Raw genomic sequence first — 25,427 nt, forward strand, 5'->3', positions numbered from 1 at the left:
AAGTTTATTTGTATAGCCCTAAATCACAAACAGTCTCAAAGGGCTTCACATAGACAAAAATTGACAATTATTCTCAAAGCATCCCCTGATCTTAAGCTCCCAAAAGGGCAAGGAAAAACTCAAAAACCCCTGCCAGGGGAAAATGAGAAACCTTGAGAAGGGACCACAGATGTGGTACCCTTTATGGGAGATGACCAAGGAGGACATTGCTGTTAAAAATAAATAATGAAAAACGATAGACTAGGGCTACTCGATTATGGGTAAAAATCCTAATCACAATTATTCTGATCAATATTGAAATGACGAATATTTACACGATTATGTTTTTGAAATTGGAAAAGCAATTTGAGCAAACATGCTTCATGCTAGTTCAGTTCACGTTCGTCCAAAATATAAACGAGTTCAACAACTTTTGTGGGAGCATCGCGGTTGAGTTGCGCATCCACGTCTCAGAATAAAAACGCTAAATAATCGCCTGGAGCCATAATCGTAATCACGATTAAAATTAAATTAATTGAGCAGCCCTACGCCAGACCTGAATTTGACAAATTGCGTGTTTATAAGCAACAAAGTGTTCTTGAGGTGATTGCCACAAAAAGTTGTGCAGTTTCAGTGAAGGCTACCATTATATTTGGATTTTCAAAATAAAAAATGATTTAGTTGAAGTACAATTCATTTTTTTTATTTTCACTTTTGTCAGATTGAAGTTATTTCTGTGACCACTATGCGTTTTTCTTTTGTTAACATTTATGTCCATATGTGTGTATACTGTACGTGCGATGTCATAGCAGAGTGACATGAAGTGACGATTTTACCATTTCAATAGTGTAGAAGATGGCGACACGGGACATTAAAAATCGGTGTCAATGTGAGATCCTGAACGATAGCAGCTCATTTAAGACCACAACGCTGTTCCACCTCAGTAAAAGAACCCCAAAAAGCTATCTAAATTAATGTGCCGTGGCAGCTTTATGACACCATTGTTAACTTGTGTGTAAAATAAGACTGCAGGGTCACTTTGTGGACTTTGTCTAATCTGCCTTTCATGATTTGATCTCAGTGTACACTTGGAATAATAGCTACTGGTGCATTCTACACAGTTTCTTAGACCCTCTCATTTTTGGCACATCTAAATCATCAAACATTATCCCATGGCTTAAAAAGTACATAAGTATTACAATTATGTAATGTTACATAACTGTTAGTTCTTTATACAGGACCCTACATAATTATTGTCCCCTCCCCCGTGTTTGAGATGTGTTAAATGCTCTAAAATGAATAGTATTTTTTTTTCAGAAGTACAGTCTCAAATTGCAGAAGTATAGTCTCAAATTCTGAACAAACTAGATATTGATGGCAAGGACCTTAGAATATTGAGCAACCTCTACTGGAAACAGACAGCCACAGTGAGAATAGATGGCGTGCACAGTGAAGAAACTCCAATCAGGCGGGGAGTGAGACAGGGATGTGTCCTATCCCCAGACCTCTTCAATTTATACAGTGAAATGATTCTAAGGAACATCGAAGACATGAGAGGAATATGTCTGGGCGGACACAATATCAACAATCTAAGATACGCTGACGATATTGTTCTAATGGCACAGTCAGAACAGACCCTCCAAGAGATACTGAATACTGTTGTGGAAGCAAGTGAAAGGAAAGGACTGGCTCTAAATATATCAAAAACGGAAAGCATGACAATCTCAAAAAAGCCTATAGCACCAACATGCAAACTACAAAGTGATGGCGCACAGGTAAAACAAGTCAACAAGTTCAAATATCTGGGTTATTCCATTACATCAGATAGGAAATGCATATCAGAAGTACAAAAACACATTGCCATAGCGAAAGTCACATTTAAACAGCTGTCCCCAGTCTTGACCAACAGAAACATCAAAACTACAACCAAATTCAAAATACTAAAGGCATATGTATGGTCGGTTCTCTTGTATGGATGCGATTGCTGGACAATCGACAGCAGCATAAGGAAAAAACTAGAGGCAACAGAGATGTGGTTCCTCAGAAGAATTCTGAAGATATCATGGAAGGAAAAACGGACAAATCAGGAGGTCCTCGAAATGATGAATATGAAAAGATCACTCCTCAATACAGTACGAAAAAAACAGATGAAATTCTTTGGGCACACCTACAGAACAAAGGGAATAGAACATCTCAGCGCAACAGCAAAGATTGAGGGAAAGAGAAGCAGAGGACGCAAACGACAAATGTATGTGGACAGCCTCAATGAATGGGCAACTCATAAAGAGCTAACAAACAACCAGTTCATGAAAGCTTCGGATGACAGAGAAGAATGGAGGGCCATGGCCGTCAATGCCTGTTCCAGGCAAGACACCTGATGATGATGATGATGATGATAGTCTCAAACTGAGGTTCATAGACTTGGCTCACCAGACATAGAATGAAGATCTCCCCATGGCCATCTCAGGCCCCAGACCTCAACCCCATTGAAAACCTTTGGACTGAGCTTAAACGAGGAGTTCAGAAGAGAGGACCCACGTCGCTAGATAATTTGAAGAGATTGTGCGAAGAAGGATAGTCAAAGGTCTCTCTTTCTGCACTGTCCCATCTTGTGAAACATTATAGGAGAAGATTAAGTGCTTTTTTCTGGCAAAATGCAGTTGTACACAATCTCAACATCAAGGGTTCTAAAAATTGTGACGTGCATGATTTGATGTAAAAGTAATTATTCCTTAATGTGGATTCCCCCCATTAAATATATGCACTTGAATTATATTTTTTAAATTTTGCTCCTTCATTTTGCTGCCACATGCAGATACTACTTCTCAATTTTAACCCTAACCGTGCTGTTTGAATCCATTTATAAATTAATTGTCAACGATCGGACCAGTAATTATGCACCATAATTTATGGAGCCGCAACCCCCCCCCCCACTTTGCCGGTCTGTTCAACTGTGTGGAAGCGAGCGACTTTCAAAATATCACATTTTTGTAACAATGCTCACCTTTCTTGACTGCCACTATCTGCCACAATTCTGTGAATTAAAAATACAAGGTAATATTGTATGAGGAGTTGGAAGCAACATGCACATCACTTGTCATCGTGTGAATGGCTAAAAAAAAAGTTCCTTCAAAGTTCAGTCTTAATTTTTAGAATGAAGTTGTCAGTCCATAATTGAAATTTTATGAACTAAGTTTATGGTTCCAAAAATGAAAAGTTTATAGTTCTTTTCTTCCCCCTATCAAAAAAAAAGTTGCTTTGAGCTGTTACCCTCTGGCATTTTGGTGTTTTTTCTCATAGAGAGTCTGCCATCGCGATGTGCGACTGTTTGTGACTGGGGTTGTCAAGTCCCCCGCCTTGTTTAGTGGGTTTTATTTTGAAGTCTGAGAAAACCTGACATCCTTGAATGAAAGTAAATTGCCGTTCAAAACCATTCATTGGCCCCTAAATGAGCGTGTTCACAAAAACAGAGCTAAAATGCTCTACGTTCAGTTCACGTTCGTCCAAAATATGAAGTAGCTCATGAACTTTTGTTCATTGAACACGTTAAGGGACAAAACGGGCCGCTGCGATTGAGTTGCACATCTCAGAATAGAAACCCCAAATAAACGTTTGTCCTCGATTACAGGAATTTTGTGATCGTCTGGAGCCAAAATCGTAATCATGATTAAAATTCAATTATTTGAACAACCCTATTATGAATCAATTGGGTTCAACATTTTATTCAAGACTAGCAAAATTATGCTGTTGCAAATGTGTTTTTTTCGATTGACCTGAGATAGGGAAATCTTCTTTCTCTAAGCAATTGAAATAACATTGTAAATTAATACCTAGATATCCATAGTTGACTGTGAGCTAGTGTATGGATAATATTTGGAAGGAGGGAATAAAGGAAGGAGGAATGGACGGGTTCACATTGTAATGTGAAGTTTCCCCAGGGGTTAGATATGTTTCCCACAAACCGTGGGGGTTGGTCAAAAAGACCAATCGCAATCAGCAACCTTGAAATGGCGCTTTCGGAATGCATTATGTATCAGCTCTTGAGTTTGTCTAATGTCTACAGCCGTTTGTTGCATTGGGTAGGCGCTAAATCTGTTTAACCGCCTAATACGAACGAGCACAATAACTAGTTAAGACTGCAGTCAAAGAAAGCATCTCCTGAAGTTCAAGTGAACTGTAAGAAAGAGGAAGACGGATGATTAGGTGACTTTGAATGTGACATGGTTGTTGTTGCCAGATGGGCTCGTGTCACTATTTCAGGAACTGCTCATCTGATGAACACAGACCTCTTAGGCTTACAGAGAATGTCTGAAAACAAAGAAAAAAACAATGAGCCACGTTTCCTGGTCTGAAATTCCTCAATGATGACAGAGGTTAAAGTCATGGAACAGTCATTAAATTATCACTCATTGAACAATGTGCAAGTTCACTTAACTTAGACACTGTGTTCCCTTTTTTTTTTTTTTCTAAACGCTCCAAAGTTGCAGAGCTACTGTGAACCTTAGATCAGATTTAAAAATGGAGGATTGTAAAAACCTCACTATCCTTTTATAATGCTGATGAAAGTGTCCTTTATGACAAGATTGAACCTGACTGTACCCACTGTCAGCAGGATAATGGACCATTACACACGGCTCATCTTAGACTGTCTTCTTCAATATGACGCTTGGGTCACTGCACTTAAATGGCCTCACCTTTGGGGTATACTGCAGCAATTGAAACATTTGGAATGCAATGGCATGTCACCTCTTAAGACTAAACCCCCGGCAGTGTTCCAGAAAGTTCATGTAGCCTCATATTGTGGTACAACAGTACATATGCCTGGATCGGAGATTCCAGATTTTTGCAGTGTGTTTAGTATAATACCGATGCAGAGAGAGAGGTAACGTTTTGTATCAAATGGAAGGTCTAACCTGCATGCAAATTAATTTCTTGCATACTCAGCTGGACAACAAAAACAGAAGCTCATTCAAGGTACTTATGAGACATGATGTTTCCTTTATGAAATATGGAAATGTTTCAATGGAACACATTTTCTGTTGCATGAAGAAATTAAGTCACTTTTCTTTGGTCTCATTTGCAATGAATTTCAGGCCTACATCATTTTTGTGTGTAGAGACCCAAGTCCTTGAAATCTCCAATGTGCTTTCAAGATTTGTTCTGTTTTGACAATTGATGCATTCTTTCGCCTGCAATTAATACAAAACGGCAAACTGTAGAAAATAATACAAAACACTTTTTTCCCAAAGCGTACACTTCAGACTAGCTTAACAGAGCCATTATCGATACCCAAAAATAGATTGTAAATTTGTTATTGGAATTGTAAAGTTTTATTATGGCTCACAAAATGGTGCACTCTAGTAAAGTTGTTTTTAGTGCATCGGTTGGAGTTATCACAAGCCAAGAGTTGATCCCTGCAGAAAATTGCACAGCTTGAAAGCTAGTTGCACAATTGCATTTTTTTTTTTGCCTGGGATGTGTGATACTTCTTTTCCTCGGATGTGTGCCCAGATTATACTCAAAGCTTTCTCCGCACAAGCCATGAAAATATTGTTAGTTTTTATATTGTGGGACAGTGGACCACTGTAAAATGTAAGTTTTATTTAGTACCGGCCTCTCGATAATTTGTTTTACTTGCACTTGTAAAACAAATCCGTATCAAATTACTTGGGCATCTTTGACATTATATTGTTGAGTGCTGCTTTCAGTCTGCTGTTCAAAAGCAGCATGACCTTGTTAATTGCTCTCGCTTCAGTTGCTCTTAATGCTGCAGATCACAGATACTTTCCAGCTATAAATCAGGCCTAAGATGGCAGAAATAAATGTTCAGTCCTCGCAAACTTTCCCCTGGACTCCAGTTCAAAAGTAATTTAGTGCTGTCTTGACAAAAAAAACGTTTTTTTTTAATGCTATATCATAAGTGGTATTAAACTGTAAAATGTAAAACCAAAATTATAGTTATTAGTATAGGATGTGTCATGTTATTTCTAAAATATATTGTGTCAACATTTTTCAAGAAGTAATACAAATGTCAACTAAATGTAAATATTCATTTGGGGTTATTAATCCTCAACTCAATTGTTGGTTCTCATAATCAAATTGAAGGCAGCTCTGATGAGGCTGCGTAACACAATTATCATCTGTCCTGTTCCTTTTCCAATTAGTCTGGCAACATAATGGAGCCAGATTTAAATAGTTGAAACAAAAATGGATGTCATACCCAAATATAAAGCAGCAGGCTAACCTTTTTCTTTTTTTTTTTTATAATAAGGCTGATTAGAAGGCATATGGTCAAAAATTGTTTAGCATTTAGAACTTCACCACTTTTGCTCCAGTAAATAATATCAGTAACGAAAGTTACAATTTTGTCGAGTTTCTTCAGGCATAGTTTATTGTTTTACTCTGACCTTTGAGCCATGTATAGCTTATGACGAATTTACTCGCACTGCGGATGGATACTTGACCAGTCATGCTTCAATCCAATTTACCTGGTTTCTATCAAGTTGACGGCACCTTTGAGTCATTTATTTAGTCAGTCAGTTCAAGCAGCAAATCTGTGCCTCCGTCTGACTCGTGAAATTTCAATGTGTGGTTCAAGAGACCCCCCTAAGCCAAATGGAGGCTACATTATTTGTAAATTACAGTTACAGGGCCAGTTTACAAGGTCACAAAAATATATTCAAGATTAACGTGGCCAACATGCAGGGGAATAGTCATGAGGCCATGATGGTCGTTTTAAGGACTTGAGTTTAGGTAGTTTAATGGATACGTTTTGAATCAACAAAATAATTTTTATTAATCGTGATTTCAATATCACCAAAATAATTGTGATTATTTTTTTTTCTATGATCGTCCATCCCGAATACCTGTTAATAGTTTTAACCCATTTTCGTTTATTTCCGGTTATTCTGATCTAATAGTTTTCTTTTTTTCTGTTTGTGTAATTTACATTGTTGCATCATCAAATCTCATCTTTAAAGCCCATATAACTCTACTTGAATACCTGTTAATAATTTTAACCCAGTTTCCTTTATTTCGAGTTATCCAGATCTAATAGTTTTCTTTTTTCTGTCTGTGTTGTTTACATTGTCGCATCATCGAACCTAAGACATCATCTTTAAAGCCCATAAAAGTCATTAAAGAAAACTGTATCAAACACAAGAAGGATGTGTAACCACACAGTGGTCCACAGCGGTCAACATGTATGGCAAAACAGGGAAGAAAAGAAAAGAGAGAGGAAGACAGGTTGGCTGAACGCCCACAGAAAGGTCAAAGGAGCATCAGTCAAGTAATATCAGGTTGGAAAACGTTGGAAAAAACCTAAAACATCAACCAAAATGTAGATTTGCAAAAAAAAAAAAAAAAAAACTGAAACAAAGGTTGCCTGTATTCTTTTTGTTTATTTGTGTAAAGTGAATGTAAGTGTGAGTAGAAAAGCTTTGAGAATAATTTTTAGGCTACATAAATACTATAGACACCATCACTTTTACAGACTGCAGCAATATGACCCTTAAGCGCTATCTGAAGTATCACTGCCATGCTAATCATTGTTCACTAACAAGAACCAGTATCCCCCCCCCCCCCCCCCGTTTTTCTAAAATGATAGTAAAAACCTTTTACTGTCATGCAGAATGTGACCTGTCCTTTAGAAATACTTTACTTTGCACAACACAAATTACAGTATTTTCTGCACTATTATAAATCGAACTGGATTATAAATTAGAAATTTGTATAGGACGCACCGGATTAAAAGGCGCATAGAATAGAAGCTACTGTGTTAGGCATCCACTAGATGGAGCTGTGCTAAAGGGATTGTCAACCCAGTCAATGAGGTAAAAAAAAGTCCAACTCCCATTCCGTATGAAAGTGATACGGTTTGGCTTCTTACTTGTTCCAGCAACCCCACTCATTTTTGATGGTCATAAACATTGTTTAGTTTAAAAGAAAAAAAGCAAGTGCCTGCGTTAATGCGTAATGCGTTGATTAGCTTTTTAGCTTTAGCGCCAGGTTTGTGTATGCGTGGCCAAATTTGCTGCGGGGAGGAGGTGTGGTCACTGTCTTGTTCATGTCAATGTGATTGCCTCCCAACAGGCTTACCTGTATGTCAATCAAGCGGTGGAAACAATATTGACAGTATTGAGAGAGAAAAAACACCCAACCAAAACTACTTAAAAGAAAACCAAAAATTTTGAGTTTGTAATCGCTACTGCCACCCGCAGGCGAAAAATAAAAATAACCATTCATAGCTCAGTGTGATATGACTTTGAATGCTTTCTGTCATTCCACTAGCATGCCCTAGCAAATATATGCTACGGTTACAGAGAGAAATATTGCGACATTTAGCATAACATTTCAGTTTCATCCATTGTTGTTGTTTCTATCATGTTAAATTTCACCGCTCACTCTCACTCGTGGTTTCGACCGAAAAGTGGTCAACCATTTGGTAACTGATAATAGAAATAAGTGTTGTGCTAATTTCAATCATCGCTTCTTACCCTTAAAGTAGAAATCATTTTGTGTGTCCCTTACATCACTTCTATCTACCACTCAAATGTTTACCCGAGTTCTTGCCCGGGGTTGAGTTTCAATCTTTATTTTTCCTCACTTATCATGGTTTTCTTTTTGGAGCCTTCCTCCGAGAAACTGTGGGTATCTGGATTGTGCTCGACGGCGCTCTCTTCTGAGAAGTGGTACAGTTCTATTACAGCAAAATAATGGCTTACGTTGCTATGACAACGAGCTAACATGAGAACGCGCTTAACGTCATCTGCAGAAAGAGCCCGGAAAATTCAAACCCGATCCAGTCTGAAAACTACTTTTCATAGGCTTGCAAGAATACCCATTGTGGGCAGCTTAATCTGCTAATCTGCTATTTATAAGATGTGTGAGTCACAAATGGCCAAATGAAAAGGTTATTGTGAGCATATCCTACGGAATGCAGCTTTAAATATGCACCGATACTGTGACAACAGCCCTTTCGACAGTTCGGCAAAATTAAAGCCGTTATCTACAATTACAGTGTTACCGTAATAGCAGCTTTGACAACTGAGTAGATCACAGATAGATCATGTCGCCTTGTTTGATAAGATTGTAAGAGGATCTCTAGTTGACTCTGCCTCATGTTGAGCTGCCGCTGGGAGCAAGGGAGGCAGTTATTTAAAGGTTAATGGTTGCCAATGCCCTCTTTCTGGTTAGACATTTACATGGAAACACAGCAACTGTCGGTGGTGCAAACAGAGGAGCAGTTTATTAGTCGCTCAGCGGTGGCCTGTTATGTTTTTGTCAGGAGAAGCCTGACTCTGCGGGGGTATTTAGATAAGCATGTGCAACGTTTGGATTTCACTAGTAGAGTCTGCCAACATGAAGATATGGCACCTTCCAAAAGCAAGGCCAATTCCTGTTTTTTTTTTTGTTGCTGTAACCAGTCTTTCCACTGATTGGATTGGCCACATCGGATCGTCCAAAGAAAATCATCATGCATTTCAATGATTTGTCAATTGGTCTAAAATTCTTTGCTGTATGTGGGCTGAGCTGTTCCCTTGCAATTTTACATTATTAATCCCGACAGACCCGCACAAAAAAGCAAACCAGTCTGTTGACTGGCTGTTAATCAGAAGGAAGAGATGAAATCTTTTGGTGAATCAGCGTGCATAGACGGGTCAAAGGAAGAGGAAATGATAAGTCTTTATTCTGCAAATCAGCAACATTCTTGGAAGCAAAACAAAAAAAAACTGGCAAAATGTATTAGTTTGTACCATTGCAGTGCTCTTGACTGACTTTTTGCACAGGTTGCACTGGTGCGCACAACGTTTTTTTTGGGTTGCAACAAAATATTCAACCGCATCACAATCACAAAGCTGCCAACCTTAAGAAATTCACTTCCTCGTAAATTTATCTGCATTATCCAAAGTTGATTTGTTTAAAAAAAAATGGGTTAAAAATGTTAATTTGTTGGTTTAATTGATCTATGCCAATCAAAACAGTAACAGGCAAAATAATAAATTCCAGTAGATAACAAGAGATGCATAATTGACCTTTATGTCCTCCTTCTTTTAATTTCTTTTTGCTTAGTCGCGTGCTGTGAATTTTTCTCCAGTGTGAAATAGGTGCCTTGGCTCAACAAAGGTTGAGAAACACTGCTCTAAGTGGCTATATTTTGAGTCATACGTGTGGTGTGGTAAAGTTGGTTGAAAATACTGTACTTGTATGCAGAATGTGATTTGAGAAAGAAACTGATTATATAAGAAGGAAACCAATTGATGAATTCTTTTACACTTGGAAGAATCCCCTCATACTCTTTATGTTGTTTAGTGTTTGCTGGTGGTGACTTTTCAAGGTCAATATCTCGCACTTATGTTTACCACATTTTTTATGTTAAATAATTAGCTTTAAATGTTGTAGGCTTGCATTGGGTTTTTGGTTCTTCTAGTATTTTCAACTGACTTTCCTCTCTAATGGTCTGTGATCATTTTGCTTCGACTGCACTTTGTCACCCGCATCAGCTTTCCACTCTAGTTGTAATTGGCAGCTTAATGGCTCACTCCCCAAGAATCGCATTGCTTTGCACTATGTCCAAAGAAAGATGAGCAACTTGTTTGACATTATGAAGGTTATTTTATTTGTGTCAGTATGAAACTTAAATTGGGCGATCATTAATAGTATTTGACAGTCTAAGTGCTCTGGCTTGCAGTAAGAATGTTATTTCTGATTTCGCTGCAGCCCAGCCAACTTTAGTTTCAAAGTGTGGTTTTGGCACTCTTTTAGTGGTTGCATGTGGTATAAAAGTATGAAAAAGCAAAATGATTTTTTACAGTGCTCACTCAGAGTGTAATGTTTGCATGTCAACGGACACATATTGACGGAGTTCTTTTTATGTTGTAACAGAGTTAGATTATATCTGTAGTCTGTTTACTCACGTCTACAAATGTGTCTACATCGAAAGGTATTCATTATCCTCACCACGCTATTGGTCTGTTGTGCTAAAAGACCATTTCAGTGATTAATTTGCTACCATGCGGAATTGTTTTCATAGCTAAATCAAGGTAAAAGTAATCTGTCAGTAAAAGTGAATAATGAAACAGTGCAGTAGAGTATTATTTACCAGCTGATGTCTCACAGAGGCTCTGATGCTGACAAAGCAACAAATCAAATCTCTCAGATTCCAAGGGGAATACCAACGATTTTGAATGTTTCAAAGCTGTGTTCTTGCTCAGTCTTTGCTGCTTGATAAGAATCTCCATGCAGCACAACAGCCTGCGATTTTTGTTTGCTTAACTGTGACATGTTATTTATAGCATGTACGCTTTTCATTTTCTAGAATGGGTTAGTTCCTTTCACTGCATGTCAGGCATGTTTTGTTGTTGTCGATGCAGCACAACCAAAGTCATTGTGTTGAAGCTGTTGCTCATGAACATCCCGTTTCGTATTATACGACACGAAATGTAGCCCAACTTTGAACCGCGACTGACGTATCGCAGACAAAACTAGTGTCTCGTATGACATTTTGTGTTGTCTTGGAGCATTGTAGCCCGTGTAGTGTGACAACATGCTATTGACTGCTGTTCCACTGGAAAGTCGTCGATGAAAAGAAACAGGCACAGAATTAAAATAACCCAACAGTTTTATCTTTATCACACCCAGATTTTATGTGAATGGTCTGTAGCCCGTTTTGCACAGATCAAAAATAGCTGCAACAGAACCATAACGGCAGGCAAAGATAAAATATTAGAAGCATTGCCTACATTCTTTATGTAATATAAATAATTTTGGTGCTAATATTGATCCTTGAAGTACACCACGGGAGATATCTAAAAGTGGTGACCCTAGCCCTGCCCCCTGGTTAGTATTTTAAAATAATAACATTTCTGATTATAAATAGATGTCCATTTTCAAATGTGTTATTTAAATGCTGATTATATGAGTGCTGTGAATTATTACTTTCCCAGGACTGTTGCTGTATAACTTGGCTTCTGACCTCAGCATTTGAGCTGACGGCATATTAAGTTACCACGCACTTGTCTGTCTCGTGCTTTTCTTTAGCCAACCCTATGTTTAAAACCACACGAAAATCCCAATTGTTCTCCACACCAGCCATCTTGTCTTGGTGTTATTGTGGAAGATCTGCAATATATCACTTCATCAACATTTGCCCTTTTGCTTAGATTGTAAGTAGTGAACGCTCCACCAAAGCTACGTGAAGTTATTTACTTACTTTGATACCAGCTGCGAGGAGCCTGGCTGGACTCCATGATTTTGCTCGACGAGTGAAACTAGTTTCCATTTCCACTTTAAACAGTAACATTGTACTCTGACATGCCGTTCACATTTGGGCCCATAAGCACAATGGCCTCCATCCATTATCCGCATATCAAGATAGCGCTTTGTGGAGCTCTAAAACTGTTATACAGCCTAAAAGATTAAATGTTCAATATTAACTGAAGAAATGTACTACTTGAACATTCAAGTTAGATCTCTCAATGTACATTTACGTTAATCGCTTGTTTTAATTGTTTCTCATTTTCACTTCTCACCATCAATTGCCCTTGAGTTGTTTTGCTTTAAAAAAAAAAAAAATCTGGCTTCATATTCCCTGTAAAGTGAAAATGTAAATTTCTTAAAAATCTCTCAGTGCGGAGAGCAGCGCTTAAAATAGTCTCGCTGAATTTGAATGAATATAAAATTAAATCAGCCTTAAAAATTATGAAAATTCAAGTGTTGTGTTTTCAGCTCTCAAACATGTGGGCATGACGGCTAAATGAGCTGAAAACATTTCATGTTAAACTTTCATCTGTCAATCAAATTCATTCGTACGTCTATATACCGACACCGTTCGATCTGCTTAAATCCTTCTGTGGTTGGAATATAACTCAGAGTTGTCGTGGGGGCTTTGCTCTCTGCTCAATTAGACTTGATGGACACTGAGCCCATTTTAATTTGGGGTTGAGTGGATGGATTTTCAATTGCATCTGGGTGCCATTTTAGTCATGCCACAAAAAAAATCTGGGAACTTGAAATGGTACATTTTCAGCTATTATCGTCAAACGTGTAAATTATATTTCGAAACAAATCTTTTAGCGTAATAAACAACTAATTGATTATCAAATTAACCTGAAATTAACTTGAAATGGTACATTTTCAGCTATTATCATCGAATGTGTAAAGTATATTTTGAAACAAATCTTTTAGTGTAATAAACAACTAATCAGACGGAAATATATTACAGTAAATCAGCTAATTTTATTGGACGATTTGCTTTGAACCAAGGCCCAGCCGTGATGAATGGCGTGCTCTCTCGACCAACTCTCTGAGACGGTGTGGCTTGCCAGGCTCCATGATAATGGCCAGTTGCCGTGATGGGGGAATTTCAGGCTCATTTCACCGCCACCCACCTCTGCTCAGCTCAGCCGGCCATCAATAGTGGCCAACCAAGATTTTTTCGGGGTGACCACAGCAATGTGACATCCGCTACCCCCTGGGACGGATCTTTTTCTAAGCCTAATTTTACCCCAAGCTCTAAGGCAGTGCACCGAGACTTCCCAAGCGTTGGAGATGGTTTACCAGGATTTCGCACTGGGTGAACGAGGGCGAATTTCATGCTTTAAAAGTTTTGGCTTGCATCAATGTCCTGTTATGGCCATATTGTTTTTGGCGACAAGGACCTTTTGTATCAAGGCAATTAGTGCGACTTTTTATGAATTGAATCCAATTTCATGAACAAATGTGTTTGCATAAGAAAATCCATCCTCTTCTTCACGTTAAGGGTATCAAAATGTTCTAAAATAATATAGCACAGAAAAAAAAATCAGGATTTTTTTTTAATAAATAAAATGTGCGATTAACTGACAATACAATCATTTTATTAATCACGTTTAAATATTTTCTAGTTGTTAAGATTAGATACATTTGTTGTGTATGTGTCTTTTCATTATTACACTACAAAACATTTTGTACCATACCTAAATGTCCAGCTTATTGTAAAAATTGCATTAGAAATCAAAACAAGATTTGCGCTGAGCCTCAGGAAGAACATCACTGATGATTCTGGTGAAGAACAGTGTCTTGTCTTTCTGATAGCACCGTTTGAATACCTGCAGAGAAAAATAGTTCTCAAATGGTCTTGTTTAATGTCACCACTAATCCATGCATTGATTTTGTTCTCTGAATTCCACCCAACAGTGAGGGAATAGTTGGGTCTTTAACTAGAATGGTCTTTAACATTTTCTAAATGACAAATTGTGGAAAGAGTTGAAATAACTGAACTTTCCCAGGGGAGCAAGTAAATTCCAATATAAATGCTCTGCACATAGTGTCCAAAATAAATGCAATTGGAAATTTAATTCTACCTAGATTAATAGGAGTGTTAAACTCGGATAATGTGCACTTTCTATTTTCCGCACACATCTCTCCCACTGATGCTTTATCAAATAAATGGAAATAGTCTACGAATCATCTTTTGTACTTTAACCACAAAAGTTATGAGAAGAGCCCATTTTGCTTGGTAAATGAGTGTTAAAGTTCAAAGCAGATTTCACCTCATGTGGTCCCTTGTCATAGCTAACTTGGTGAAACTGGATCTGTGAAAAAGGGCAAGCACTGTGGGTGTTGCGCAACCTGGATGCCTTTTGCTCAATGAGAATCTCACTGGGACATTTCCCTCAGTGGGGGCTTTTTCAAAAACAGCTTGCATGGCAGTTCCAGCTGAGGGCAGTACAGTAGGTCAACTGCTGATAGAGTTACAACCTCTCCTTTGTGGGGGTGTTGGACAAATTAGACCCCACAACTGTTTTCATAGTCAAACAGAGACAGCTGCATTGCAACACCCCCCAAAACATGCTATTGACTGCTGTTCCTCTTTAGAGTCATCTATAGAAAGAAACGCGCAAAGAAATCAAATGATCCAACAATTTTTGTCTTTATCACAACCAGATTTGATATGAATGATCTGGAGCCCTTTTTACACATCAGAAATAGTTGCAACAGAGACAGAAGATAGATTCCTTTCATAACTCAACTTTATTTCTAAACAACTTTAAAACAGCCGTTGCTGCACACAAAGTGCTGTACATAGAGTAAAAATCTGCAATAAAATAAAAAAAAACATTCCTTTGCTCAGAACTAGAGCTGTCACGATTGAATACTTTTAGAATTGATTGCCGTTTAGTATAGTATGCTGACAAATGACCGCTTTCACTAGTATGCCAAAGACAAGTGTTTATTGGCAAACATATTGTAGTTGTATTTTTAATGCAAACTGAACATAGAGTACCTTCTAAAATTAGTGTTACCCAGTCCTGGATTACCACCATGGGTGTGTGTACTAAACTATGCTGTCACATACCACAGTCACCAACGTATTGTCAAACTGCACTGGAGATAATTGTGCAAGGCAGTCACCCAGACAAGTCCATAACTCTGACTGTTCAGTAGATAGATAGATAGCCGCAGCAAATATTTATCACTATTTTGCAACACCAACCTGTGCAATTACTGACCTAGATTCAAGCGTTAGCCATGATATAACGTGAGATTCTATTTGAGGTAAGTCATTTCGAACATTTCGAAGGCAATGTAAACCTGAGAAACAGAGCGAAATGAACCAATCAACAAAGGGTGCACGTGACGATAGGAAATTATAAAAAACTTGTTTTTATTTAAATGTCAGTTGCTGGGATTTTAATGACTCTGTGTTTTCTGGTCATTTAAAATTGAATTTATTGTTGAATGAAACAAACAATTATTTAAATTGTAGATTGTAGGTATGTGCTGCCAATAGTGTTTATACCTACAGAAAAAGGCTTTGAAGGCCCTGACTGCACCCCACTGATATATACACACACACACACACACACGCACACACACACACACACGTAATAAGCACTTGACAAGCATTTCTCACTAAATCCAATGCATGAGTTTGGTTTTGCTGCTAGTGTGCACACCCACTTATTTTCTTCCTCATCTTAAGTGTAATTTGATTTATTTTGCAGTTATGCTGCTCAGCCAGCCATGTCAGAAACCGAAGGAAGTTTACAACATAGTAAATGCTCTAAGAACTGGAGCCCTTTGAAAAATACTAGCAGGGTAAAAGCAGCTTTTCCTTAAGAAATGTTTTTGAAATGGTTGCTAGCAAATGTGACTTGATGGTTGGATGTTCACTTGCAGAATTAGACAGCAGTTTTATATTTTTATATTATTCACGGCAAGTTGTGCAGATCTTGAATGAGTAAAGCAACCTTACACCATCACGCTGCCACCACAATGTTTGAATTTCATCAAATACCTTTTCATATTTGTGTCACAAAGTTTGCACACGTTACAAAAAAAATCAGCTTTTGTCTCATCAGCCCAGAGAATATTCCTTCATGTTTCCTGGCAAATATAAGATGAGTGAGGTTTCTGCCTTGGATCACGCCCAAATGAATGTCATGGGTAGATGAAAAGTATTAAAATTGGCTTGATGTTGTGAAATATTTAAGTTCTAAATATACAACGAAAACTGAGATAGAGGCAAACACCATTTCATACCACTCTTGAAAATTAATTTTCAAGCCACAACATTTCTTAGCGCGGACACATATTTATTGACACCTTATGAAGGTTTTCATCCAAAAATGGATTCATGAAATCTCAGTGACACCAACTGATGGGATGCATTTTAATTCAATAGCTGTAACAGAACACATTAACTATTGAAACATACCAGGATGTATCTTTTTTTTATTTGATCTGAAATATTTTAACCTTAAGTCCATGTTTGTACAACAATTCTCTTTGACATAAACCACTTTAATTATTTACTTGTTTGTTTTAAAACCCGATCATGCAAGATTACCAGTGTCATCTTGATTTGAAAAAACACGACTGTATCATAGTGACACTAACAGCAATGCCTTGTGAAAATACAGCCAGTCATTCAGAACAGTGGGGCCACATTGGCTGTCAAAGCAGGATTTAGGCTACATTTCCCACAGTTGTCATGGTAACTGGGGGAAGTGATTATGAAGAAAGGGTTTCTGTAACACCAGTGGGTAGTATCACAGGGATTTGCACAGTGATCATCTCCGAATGACTGGCTTATGGGAAAACATTTTCCTTTGTAACTAATGAAATGCTATTTGCTGGATTATTGATGTCTGCATTCTTACATATGATTGACTATATTGAATTGTGTTTTCTTTTCAGAACAAAATGTGGCCAAATGGAACTGGAACGATTAGACCGTGAAGATTATTTAACCCCTGCCCCTGAGTCCCAACCGTCCGAGATAGCGTTGGACCTCACTGAAGCAATCCTGGGCCGTTGGCACTAAAATGTCCCTAAGTGGTGGCACTGCAGGCGGGAAAGGTGTGGACTCTAATGCGGTGGACACTTATGACAGCGGGGATGAATGGGATATTGGTGTTGGAAATCTGATTATTGACCTTGACGCTGACTTAGAGAAGGACAAACTTGAGATGTCTAACACCAAGGACGGCATGGCAGCGCCACCCAGTGCAGTAGCAGCGTTGCCTGACAACATCAGATTTGTGAGCCCAGTGTCTGGCTCTCAAGGCAAGGAAAGCAAATCCAAATACAAGCGCAGTAAAAACTCCAAGGACAATAATAGCAAAGCTTCAACTGGAGATGGGGCAAAAAAGGAAACTCCAGGACGGACTCAAGGCGAGCCAACTGGCACGGCAACAAGTGCAGTGGTCGCAGGCAGCAATTCGACCTCTGGGAAGAACATTGAAAAAGGGGGCAAAACCTCCAGAGGTGTTCTGAGTGGGAAGAAGGACAAAGAAGGGGCTCCGGGCAAAAGTAAAAAGGACAAAACAGAGGGAGCTGCAGTTGTTGCAATTGCTGCCGTGGAGAAGGAGGTAGTGTCTCAAGTTCAAGTTGCTCTGGGGAACTGTCGTAATGCACCCTTCGAGGGCACACAATCAACGGACTTAGTAGAAGCCAATCAAATTGGGAATATTGCTCTTGAACCTGTTGGGATATTACCAGCATTAACCACAAAAACTGAGCCAGAGGAGATTGAAAACGGTAATGCTGAATGCAAGGCCTTGAAGAAGGTGAAAAATGAAAAGGTATGTCCTTTTTTTTTTTTTTTTTACTTTACAGACACTATAATGCATACTATATTATAGTTTATTAGTGCAGACTGATTGATTTGAATTGACTTTACGTTTTTATTTTATTATTTGTGATTTGCTGAATTTCTTTGGCGTTACAAGATTTTCTTTAAAAATAGGTTTCCTTTTGATATACTACAAAAAAAAAGACATTTTAAGTCATCCCTGAATGGGTTGGATGAAGACATCAGCATTATGAATTGAATGGGTTTGAAAGGCAATAACAGCACACGAAGTGACTAAACCCATTATAGTCGCTTCCCAGGGTTGATGAACGGAGTTAGGACGTGTGCCTTGGCCCTTGACGTAGTAAGCAGATGGAGAGTTGGGTTGGTGTAGGTAAAGGAAATACGTGGAGATTTATTTTTCAAATGAAAGAACACGGCAAATATCTCATCACATAAAAGTAACCAAAATAACAACCGTAAAAACAAACAGCTACGAGGCATTGACACAGTCGAAAACCGCTGGCTTCCTGTCAACCCTGTCGGTGTTCGAATTCACCGCGGGTTTTATAACTTCCCTGTGCAATGCATGGTAATGCACAAGACTCCCTGTAGTGACATGGGGGTTAATTACAACAATGCAAAACTAACACAAAAGGACAAAAATGGCTCACACACAATTGCTTTTTGTTGACCTAACATCTGTGAAAATTGTCTTTCGAACTGGCTGAGTTTATTATTGTCCAAGTATATTTCAGGACCTGGGATTGTGGGGTTCTTGAAATTGTACTTGTGGGGCCCGTTCCAATTTGTGGCTGTCTGGCACGATGATGCCATCATGCAGTACAAATCCTCCCGTTTTCTATCATCTCCAGAAAATTGTCCTCAAAACGCTGCTTCTGGGCAGTCTCTTTTTTTTCCACAGAATCAATATAGCCACCATCTCAAAATAATGGCCAAAGTCATATTGTGTCAAAAAAAAATCTCTTCTTGGTGCTGCTTCAAAATGGCTACCTCCTTAATTAAACAGATCATTCAATTGTACCCTCAAACTAAATTAATAATTCACGTCATCAGTATTTGGTTCTGTTTTTTTGTGTTTTGTAAAGAAAGTGTTATTTTAGGAGGGTGGTGATATCGTTGTTTTGTAGTTGAATATATATTCTCATTAATGCAATGTAGCAGCTATCTACCTTTAAAACTCAAGAGAGAGCGACATGGTGCAGGAAGGTAACCTATAACATCTTGTTTACTTTCTGGATGACATTTGAACACTGTCACGTTAGAACAATGTAATGATCTGTGTAAGTTATTCAGTCATACTTATCTTGTTCACTCATAGGGCTGATCTATCACTGTGTCTATTGTATGCCTCCCAGCACCCTTTTCATGCTCTCACAATTTAAAAGACAGAAGAACAGGGCGGTGCTGAGGACGGTTTTTGTCTGTCATCGTGTTCCATTCTTAATCCCACAAGCCCCCGCTATGCTTGTTGGAGCAGTGTGTGGGGGAGGGAGTTTGTGCAAAGCACGCCTTCATCATTTTCCTGCTGGTCTTGTAGGGGGGAGGGGGGTGTTAGGAAGCCCATTTGATTACTTAAATCCAGGACAACTTATTTTTTGTTGTCCAATGACATTTCAGGAACATCTTTGCTTGGGTTTCCTGTGTATTTACAGTATTTCAAGTAGGCCTAATACACATACATCCAAAATGACCGTTTACAACCAAATGCTTAAACCAACCAACAGATGCAAATAGCCAATTACACATAAATACAGGTAACTAAAAAAAGTCTCAATTTAGAAACAGTGAACTCAATACAGCTAAATCTCGATTTTACGCGGACTTTGGGGTCTAGAATTTGGGAATCCCCGAAAGCACGTTCTATAGAAAGTCTTGGTCCATCCATCCATCTTCTTCCGCTTATCCGGGGTTGGTTCGCGGGAGCAGCAGCTTTAAGAGGGACTCCCAGGCTTCCTTATCCCCAGCCACTTCATCCAGCTCATCCGGGGGGATCCTAAGGCATTCCCAGGCCAGCTGAGAGACATAGTCTCTCCAGCGCGTCCTGGGTCGTCCACGGCGTCTCCTACCGGTGGGGCATGCCTGGAACACCTCCCCAGGGAGGTGCCCTGGATGCATCCTGATGAGATGCCCGAGCCACCTCATCTGGCTCTTCTCAACGTGGAGGAGCAGCGGTTCCACTCTGAGTCTCTCCCGGATGACTTCTCACCCTATCTCTTAGGGTGACCCTACCAGGGGCATGAAGCCCCAGACAACATGGCTCCTAGGATCATAGAGGCACGCAAACCCCTCCACCACGATAATGTGATGACTCACGAGGAAAGTCTTGGGTTTTTTTTTTTTTTGTTTTTTTGAAAGGCGTGTTTTTAGGCAGCCGAAGGGGTCCTTTTGTTACGCTAATTTATCAGAATCAGCTTTATGGACCATGTTTGTGCATGCCAAACAGGGAACATGTCAGGCATGAGGCATGTTGGGCAGCCGAAGGGGTGTGTTTGCCGTCCATCACCTTGAATGCTCCACACACACATCAAAGTCTGTTGACATTTCACGTCATTTCAAGAGAAGCGATTTGCAGATGACAATATTAGGTGGATTAAGTGAGTCATCTTGATGCTATATGAATTGGATGTAAGAGAGAATAAAGCAGCCACTTATTCTACTCCTGTGTCCGGCCACATTCTTTGACTAGTGAGTGACTGTGTGAATGAGGATCTTCCGAGAACTTCCCCCTTTCTGAATCAGAAACGATCCTAGCTATCCCTAACGCTGTAATGAAGCAGTCATAAAGATCAAACAGCCTGACTTCTTATGATCTAACGCCTTTAAATTGGTCACAGAAATTCATCAAATCACTAGTGACAAGGTTTACGTGGTAGTTATTTAGCTTTGTACGGTTCTTATATCGTCCATTTAAAATACTACTAGAAAATGTATTAATGACGAAAAAATTGGGGTCCATGAACAACCCGCATTAGACAGAAATTTGTGCAGAATCGAAGCGTGTAAAATTGAGCTTCAGGTGTTAACAGTCTAGCTTTACACGTCCTTTTCATGGAAGTCTTGGATGTAAAAGTGGACTGTGAAAATTCAGTCACCCATGGGAATTATATTAAAGAGATGGACAGAGACCTCTGGCATTGTCTCACTCTTCTATGCACATTTCACTGACAGAAAGGAAATGTATGTAACGTAAAGGTCTGTGAATCTAATCTTAACTCTAATCTTTAATCTTCCTAACAACTGCCAGGGAAAACAACGTGTAGTTTAACTACCGCAAAGCTATTTGGTGTTGTAGTGACGATACTAAGAAATGTAGTCAAACTAGTTTGTGTAGGTACTGCTAATTTTGCCTGTATTTGTAACATAACATAACATACAGCCCGAAAACTCTTGATCCTGGTTTAAGGAGGTGCCACTTTTGTCTCTTTGGCTCAGATCATATAAATGTAGCCTTATTCAGGTTTTTTAAAAACTAGAATATGAAGATATTTGGATAATTGCAGTTCTTTATATGGAATATACTGGTTTTGAAAGCGTTATTGACTGCATGTAAACATAGTCACACACAATTCTGTTCACATTAAAACATGCATTTGTGTTTATGTTAATGACCATGTTTTACATCATTTTACAAAAAAATCCTAGTTGGCATCATACAGTGCAGTGTTAAAAGTGATATTTCCCCACTTTTGGATAGGGCCTGATTCCGATCTGATACATATACTACAGAATTCCGTGTGACCTTTTCTCTTTTTGCTGCCATGAAGCATATCTGATTTGTGCCATTTGGGAGTGAAACAATTGAATTGACACTTGACCCATGCAATGTTGAATTCTGTAGTCTTTATCAGCTCGTTCGTTATTAATAAGTGTGAATATTGTTGAGACGACAATAGCTCATCTGTAAGGACTTCAGCTTTGGAACCAGAAGGTGACAATCCGAATCCTGCTGCTCAATATAAAATAGCAACAGGTTTGTTGATGAGATGTTATTTGCTTTTTGACTACTTTGGAGATATGCTTTAACAGTGCATCGATCCAACCCCCTCATAAGCAGTCCTGTTTGCCAGCCATTTTCACTTTGCAGCAAAAAATTGAATTTTGCCATTACATATATATATATGTATACATCGTCACACCACATGTTATGTTAGATTATATATTTTTTAAGGTCACCAGTTAAACAGCATTGCCAACCAAATGACAACTGCATTGGCCATCCGCATTTTCATAATCCAATGTCCTTGTGAAATGGAGGCTGTCTCTGCTCCATGCTTAGTGGATGTCCTAGCCTCGGCTTTCTTAGTATATGGCAGCCTTGACACATGCCATTAACGTCTTCATGGCAACCTGTGTTAATTTTCTTGGTCAGGTCACCAAGCTCATCCACAACACTTAGAATATATGAATTTATATTATCTTTGCTGAATGGTAGGTAGTAGTAAAGGATATGTAACTTAATGGTGCAACCTTAGCAATTCTCATTATGTTTGTCAAAAGTAAATATTGAGGATCTAATCTCAGTCTACTCACAAATTGACTAAATTTGAAATCTGGCATAGCTTTACGTAGGGGTGAGTGATAAACAATACAATAGAATTTATTATAGGGCATTATATAGAAAAGACTCGATCCCCTTTGAAGCTCCGCCTAGATATGTTTCGCGCCCGACGTCAATAATATCGTCGAAGTTGCTTTTACGATGTACAATTTTACATTTATTGTTGGTTTGCTGATCAGCAGTTTTGCGCTGTCCTTGAATGGTAGCATTATGGAAATATCACAGAACGTAGTTATTTTGCTATTTGCTTCAACACCTTTGTTGTTGAGTCATGAATCTTTTGCACATGCACTAAGTAATGAGAAATGTATTACCATCCATCCATCCATCCATCCATCCATCCATCCATCCATCCATCCATCCATCCATCCATCCATCCATCCATCCATCCATCCATCCATCCATCCATCCATCCATCCATCCATCCATCCATCCATCCATCCATCCATCCATCCATCCATCCATCCATCCATCCATCCATCCATCCATCCATCCATCCATCCATCCATCCATCCATCCATCCATCCATTTTCTTGTTCCTACGGGGGTTGCGGGCGTGCTGGAGCCAACCCCAGCAGTCATCAGGCAGTAGGCGGGGGACACCCTGGACCGATTGCCAGCCGATCGCAGGGCACACAGAGACGAACCAGCATTCGCACAGCAACCATTTGCACTCGCACCTAGGGGCAATTTGTGAGGCGGACGTGCTAACCAGTGCTTCACTGGGCCGCCCCAGGTAATATATTACAAAAAATAAAATTCGTTAACAACACGTATTTAAAATGGCTATTTTTGTCATGCATCTGGTTAGGAAGTATGTGGTCCTACGTAGCCCCCTGGTAGCACTGATGAAAAATTCTGACCTCCATCATGTATTTGTCCGACAGGAGTTTGTTCAAAATGTTTGTGATAGTCTAGATCTCTAAATCATGAGTCGGCCTCGAGGGCCTGCATGTTTTCCATGTCTCCCTGTTGCAACACACCTGACTCAAAACATGCAGGACAGTGGCCTTCAAGGACTGGAGTTCCCTACCCATGGTCATATGATGGACAATTTCAAACCATTTCAGAATGATACAGTTTAGGAAATTGTATTTTTAAATTGCAGTCTTAATAATTTTCTAAAAGCATGCTGATTGCTTTTCATTCATTCATCTTCCGAACCGCTTATCCTCCCTTAAATAAACTGTAAAAGAAATAATCAAGGGAAAAGGATTTGAAGATGAAATGGGTTGGTGCACTTTGCCTATATTAATTTGTAGTGGCTAGCTGTCCTGTCTCGCCATTAATAGTAATAAGAATGATTAGTATGCATGTGGCCAGCAATCCTTTTCTCAGTGGATTGGGTGTGACAGTGTAGCTTCATTGATAGTGTATGAAGTTAAAACTCCCCAAAGCATTGGAGAGCAGATGCTGAATAAATCTTCTCTAGTTTCTTCACACAAGCATTATCCACATCTGAGTGTATCTCACTCTCCCACCTCTCATTATACATTTGTAGAGGCGCGAGGCATTCCTCAGCTGCCTTGATCTGGCACTGGCCTTGATAAATGGAGCAGCTCTCATGGAAAATTACATTGCCAGTGCTACTTTGAGAAAGGAGGCGAGGAAGGAATGGCTGCACTTTAATGAAAGAGTTCAGCCGCCACTGCCACCGTTGCTGTTAATGTCAGATGAAGTGAACGGATCCTTCTATTTATATTTACCTCTCCCTGGACTGACATTGTTTGCCAGTTCACTCACCGGAAGAAGCTTTTTAAATGTTCTCCATGCGTCGTGTTTAAATTTGTCGAATCGGTTAGGAATTCAAAAATCTATCTTGACATTCAAGGATCCTTACCACAGTGACGACGGTCATTGTACGAGATTAATGAACAGACCAGGCACCCTGCGGTTTGGGGTAATTCCAAGGGTAATACAAATCCTTATCAAGTGGCACCACATTTGGACCCTAAATCTTACGTTTAAGTCTTTAACTCTAGCTGTAGTCACCTTGACGTTGTTGATTTGTGTCAAACTCAATCAAAAATGCAACTACTTTGCATCCAAATATTATGCTTCAATTAATATTTTTGACAAGGCATATTCATAACTACTATTGAAAGCATTATGCATTACTGTAGTTTTAAGCTTGTTGCCAATGTTGAGCTGAGTTTAGGTTTGAGACTTCTTTGAGTCAACACACCATGAGTTTTGTTCATTTGTGTCACATGCGTGCAGTCATTTCGAGTGGAGCCTGTGGTGATCTGGAACTAAATAAGCTCTTTGAATTCATTTACTTGTTTGTCCTACCACACATTTATTTCCAGGCACAAATGTAGTCAGCCAAAAAACAGCTACAGCTGGCAAATGTAAATCATGTCCTCAACTTTGGCTGGCAAAATAAGACCTCACCGCACTACATGAGAAATCTTTTCCTAAATGTCCCAATTTAAGTCTCTGGTTAGCAAGTCAAATCTTTAGAGTCTTTGACACCGTAAATTGTCTTTTGAGTGTGAAGATTGTATATCCATTTCGGAAAATGTACATTTTAAATAATTGTCACCTGGTAATGAAATTGGTACCCAGCTAGAGTTTGGAAGGTCGTGTTGCATATTATGAACGACCCTCACTTTATTACAGTTTTTATTAAATCTGTGTGCGAAAAGTGCTGCTTTTCTGAATGTGTCATAGACAATGAACTAACCGGGGATACAGTAGTCTTTTGGTTTGCTAATCGGTGTGATTGGATATTTTGGCCTTGGGCTTTATTTTCATGCGCACCATCTAAACATTTGTAATGGTTTTGTTGCAGATAAGGGTGCTGTC

At 39.0% G+C, this 25,427-nt stretch overlaps 1 protein-coding gene across 3 annotated transcripts in view; it reads left to right on the top strand.

Moving 5' to 3' along the window:
- Positions 1-25,427, top strand: part of znf609b (zinc finger protein 609b) — a 62,619-nt gene that overhangs the window by 3,854 nt on the left and 33,338 nt on the right. For 2 of the 3 annotated variants that reach the window (XM_049718176.2, XM_049718177.2), the window contains exon 2: positions 17,161-18,047. In XM_049718176.2, the coding sequence (XP_049574133.1) occupies positions 17,289-18,047 (759 nt within the window). In that variant the 5' untranslated portion in view covers positions 17,161-17,288. Of the gene's footprint in view, positions 1-6,274; positions 7,278-17,160; positions 18,048-25,427 lie in introns of those variants that run through there. The other variant, XM_049718178.2, reaches the window with a different exon arrangement.

The sequence above is a fragment of the Syngnathus scovelli genome, chromosome 4 (assembly GCF_024217435.2).
Source record: "Syngnathus scovelli strain Florida chromosome 4, RoL_Ssco_1.2, whole genome shotgun sequence".
NCBI classification, from domain to species: domain Eukaryota; kingdom Metazoa; phylum Chordata; class Actinopteri; order Syngnathiformes; family Syngnathidae; genus Syngnathus; species Syngnathus scovelli.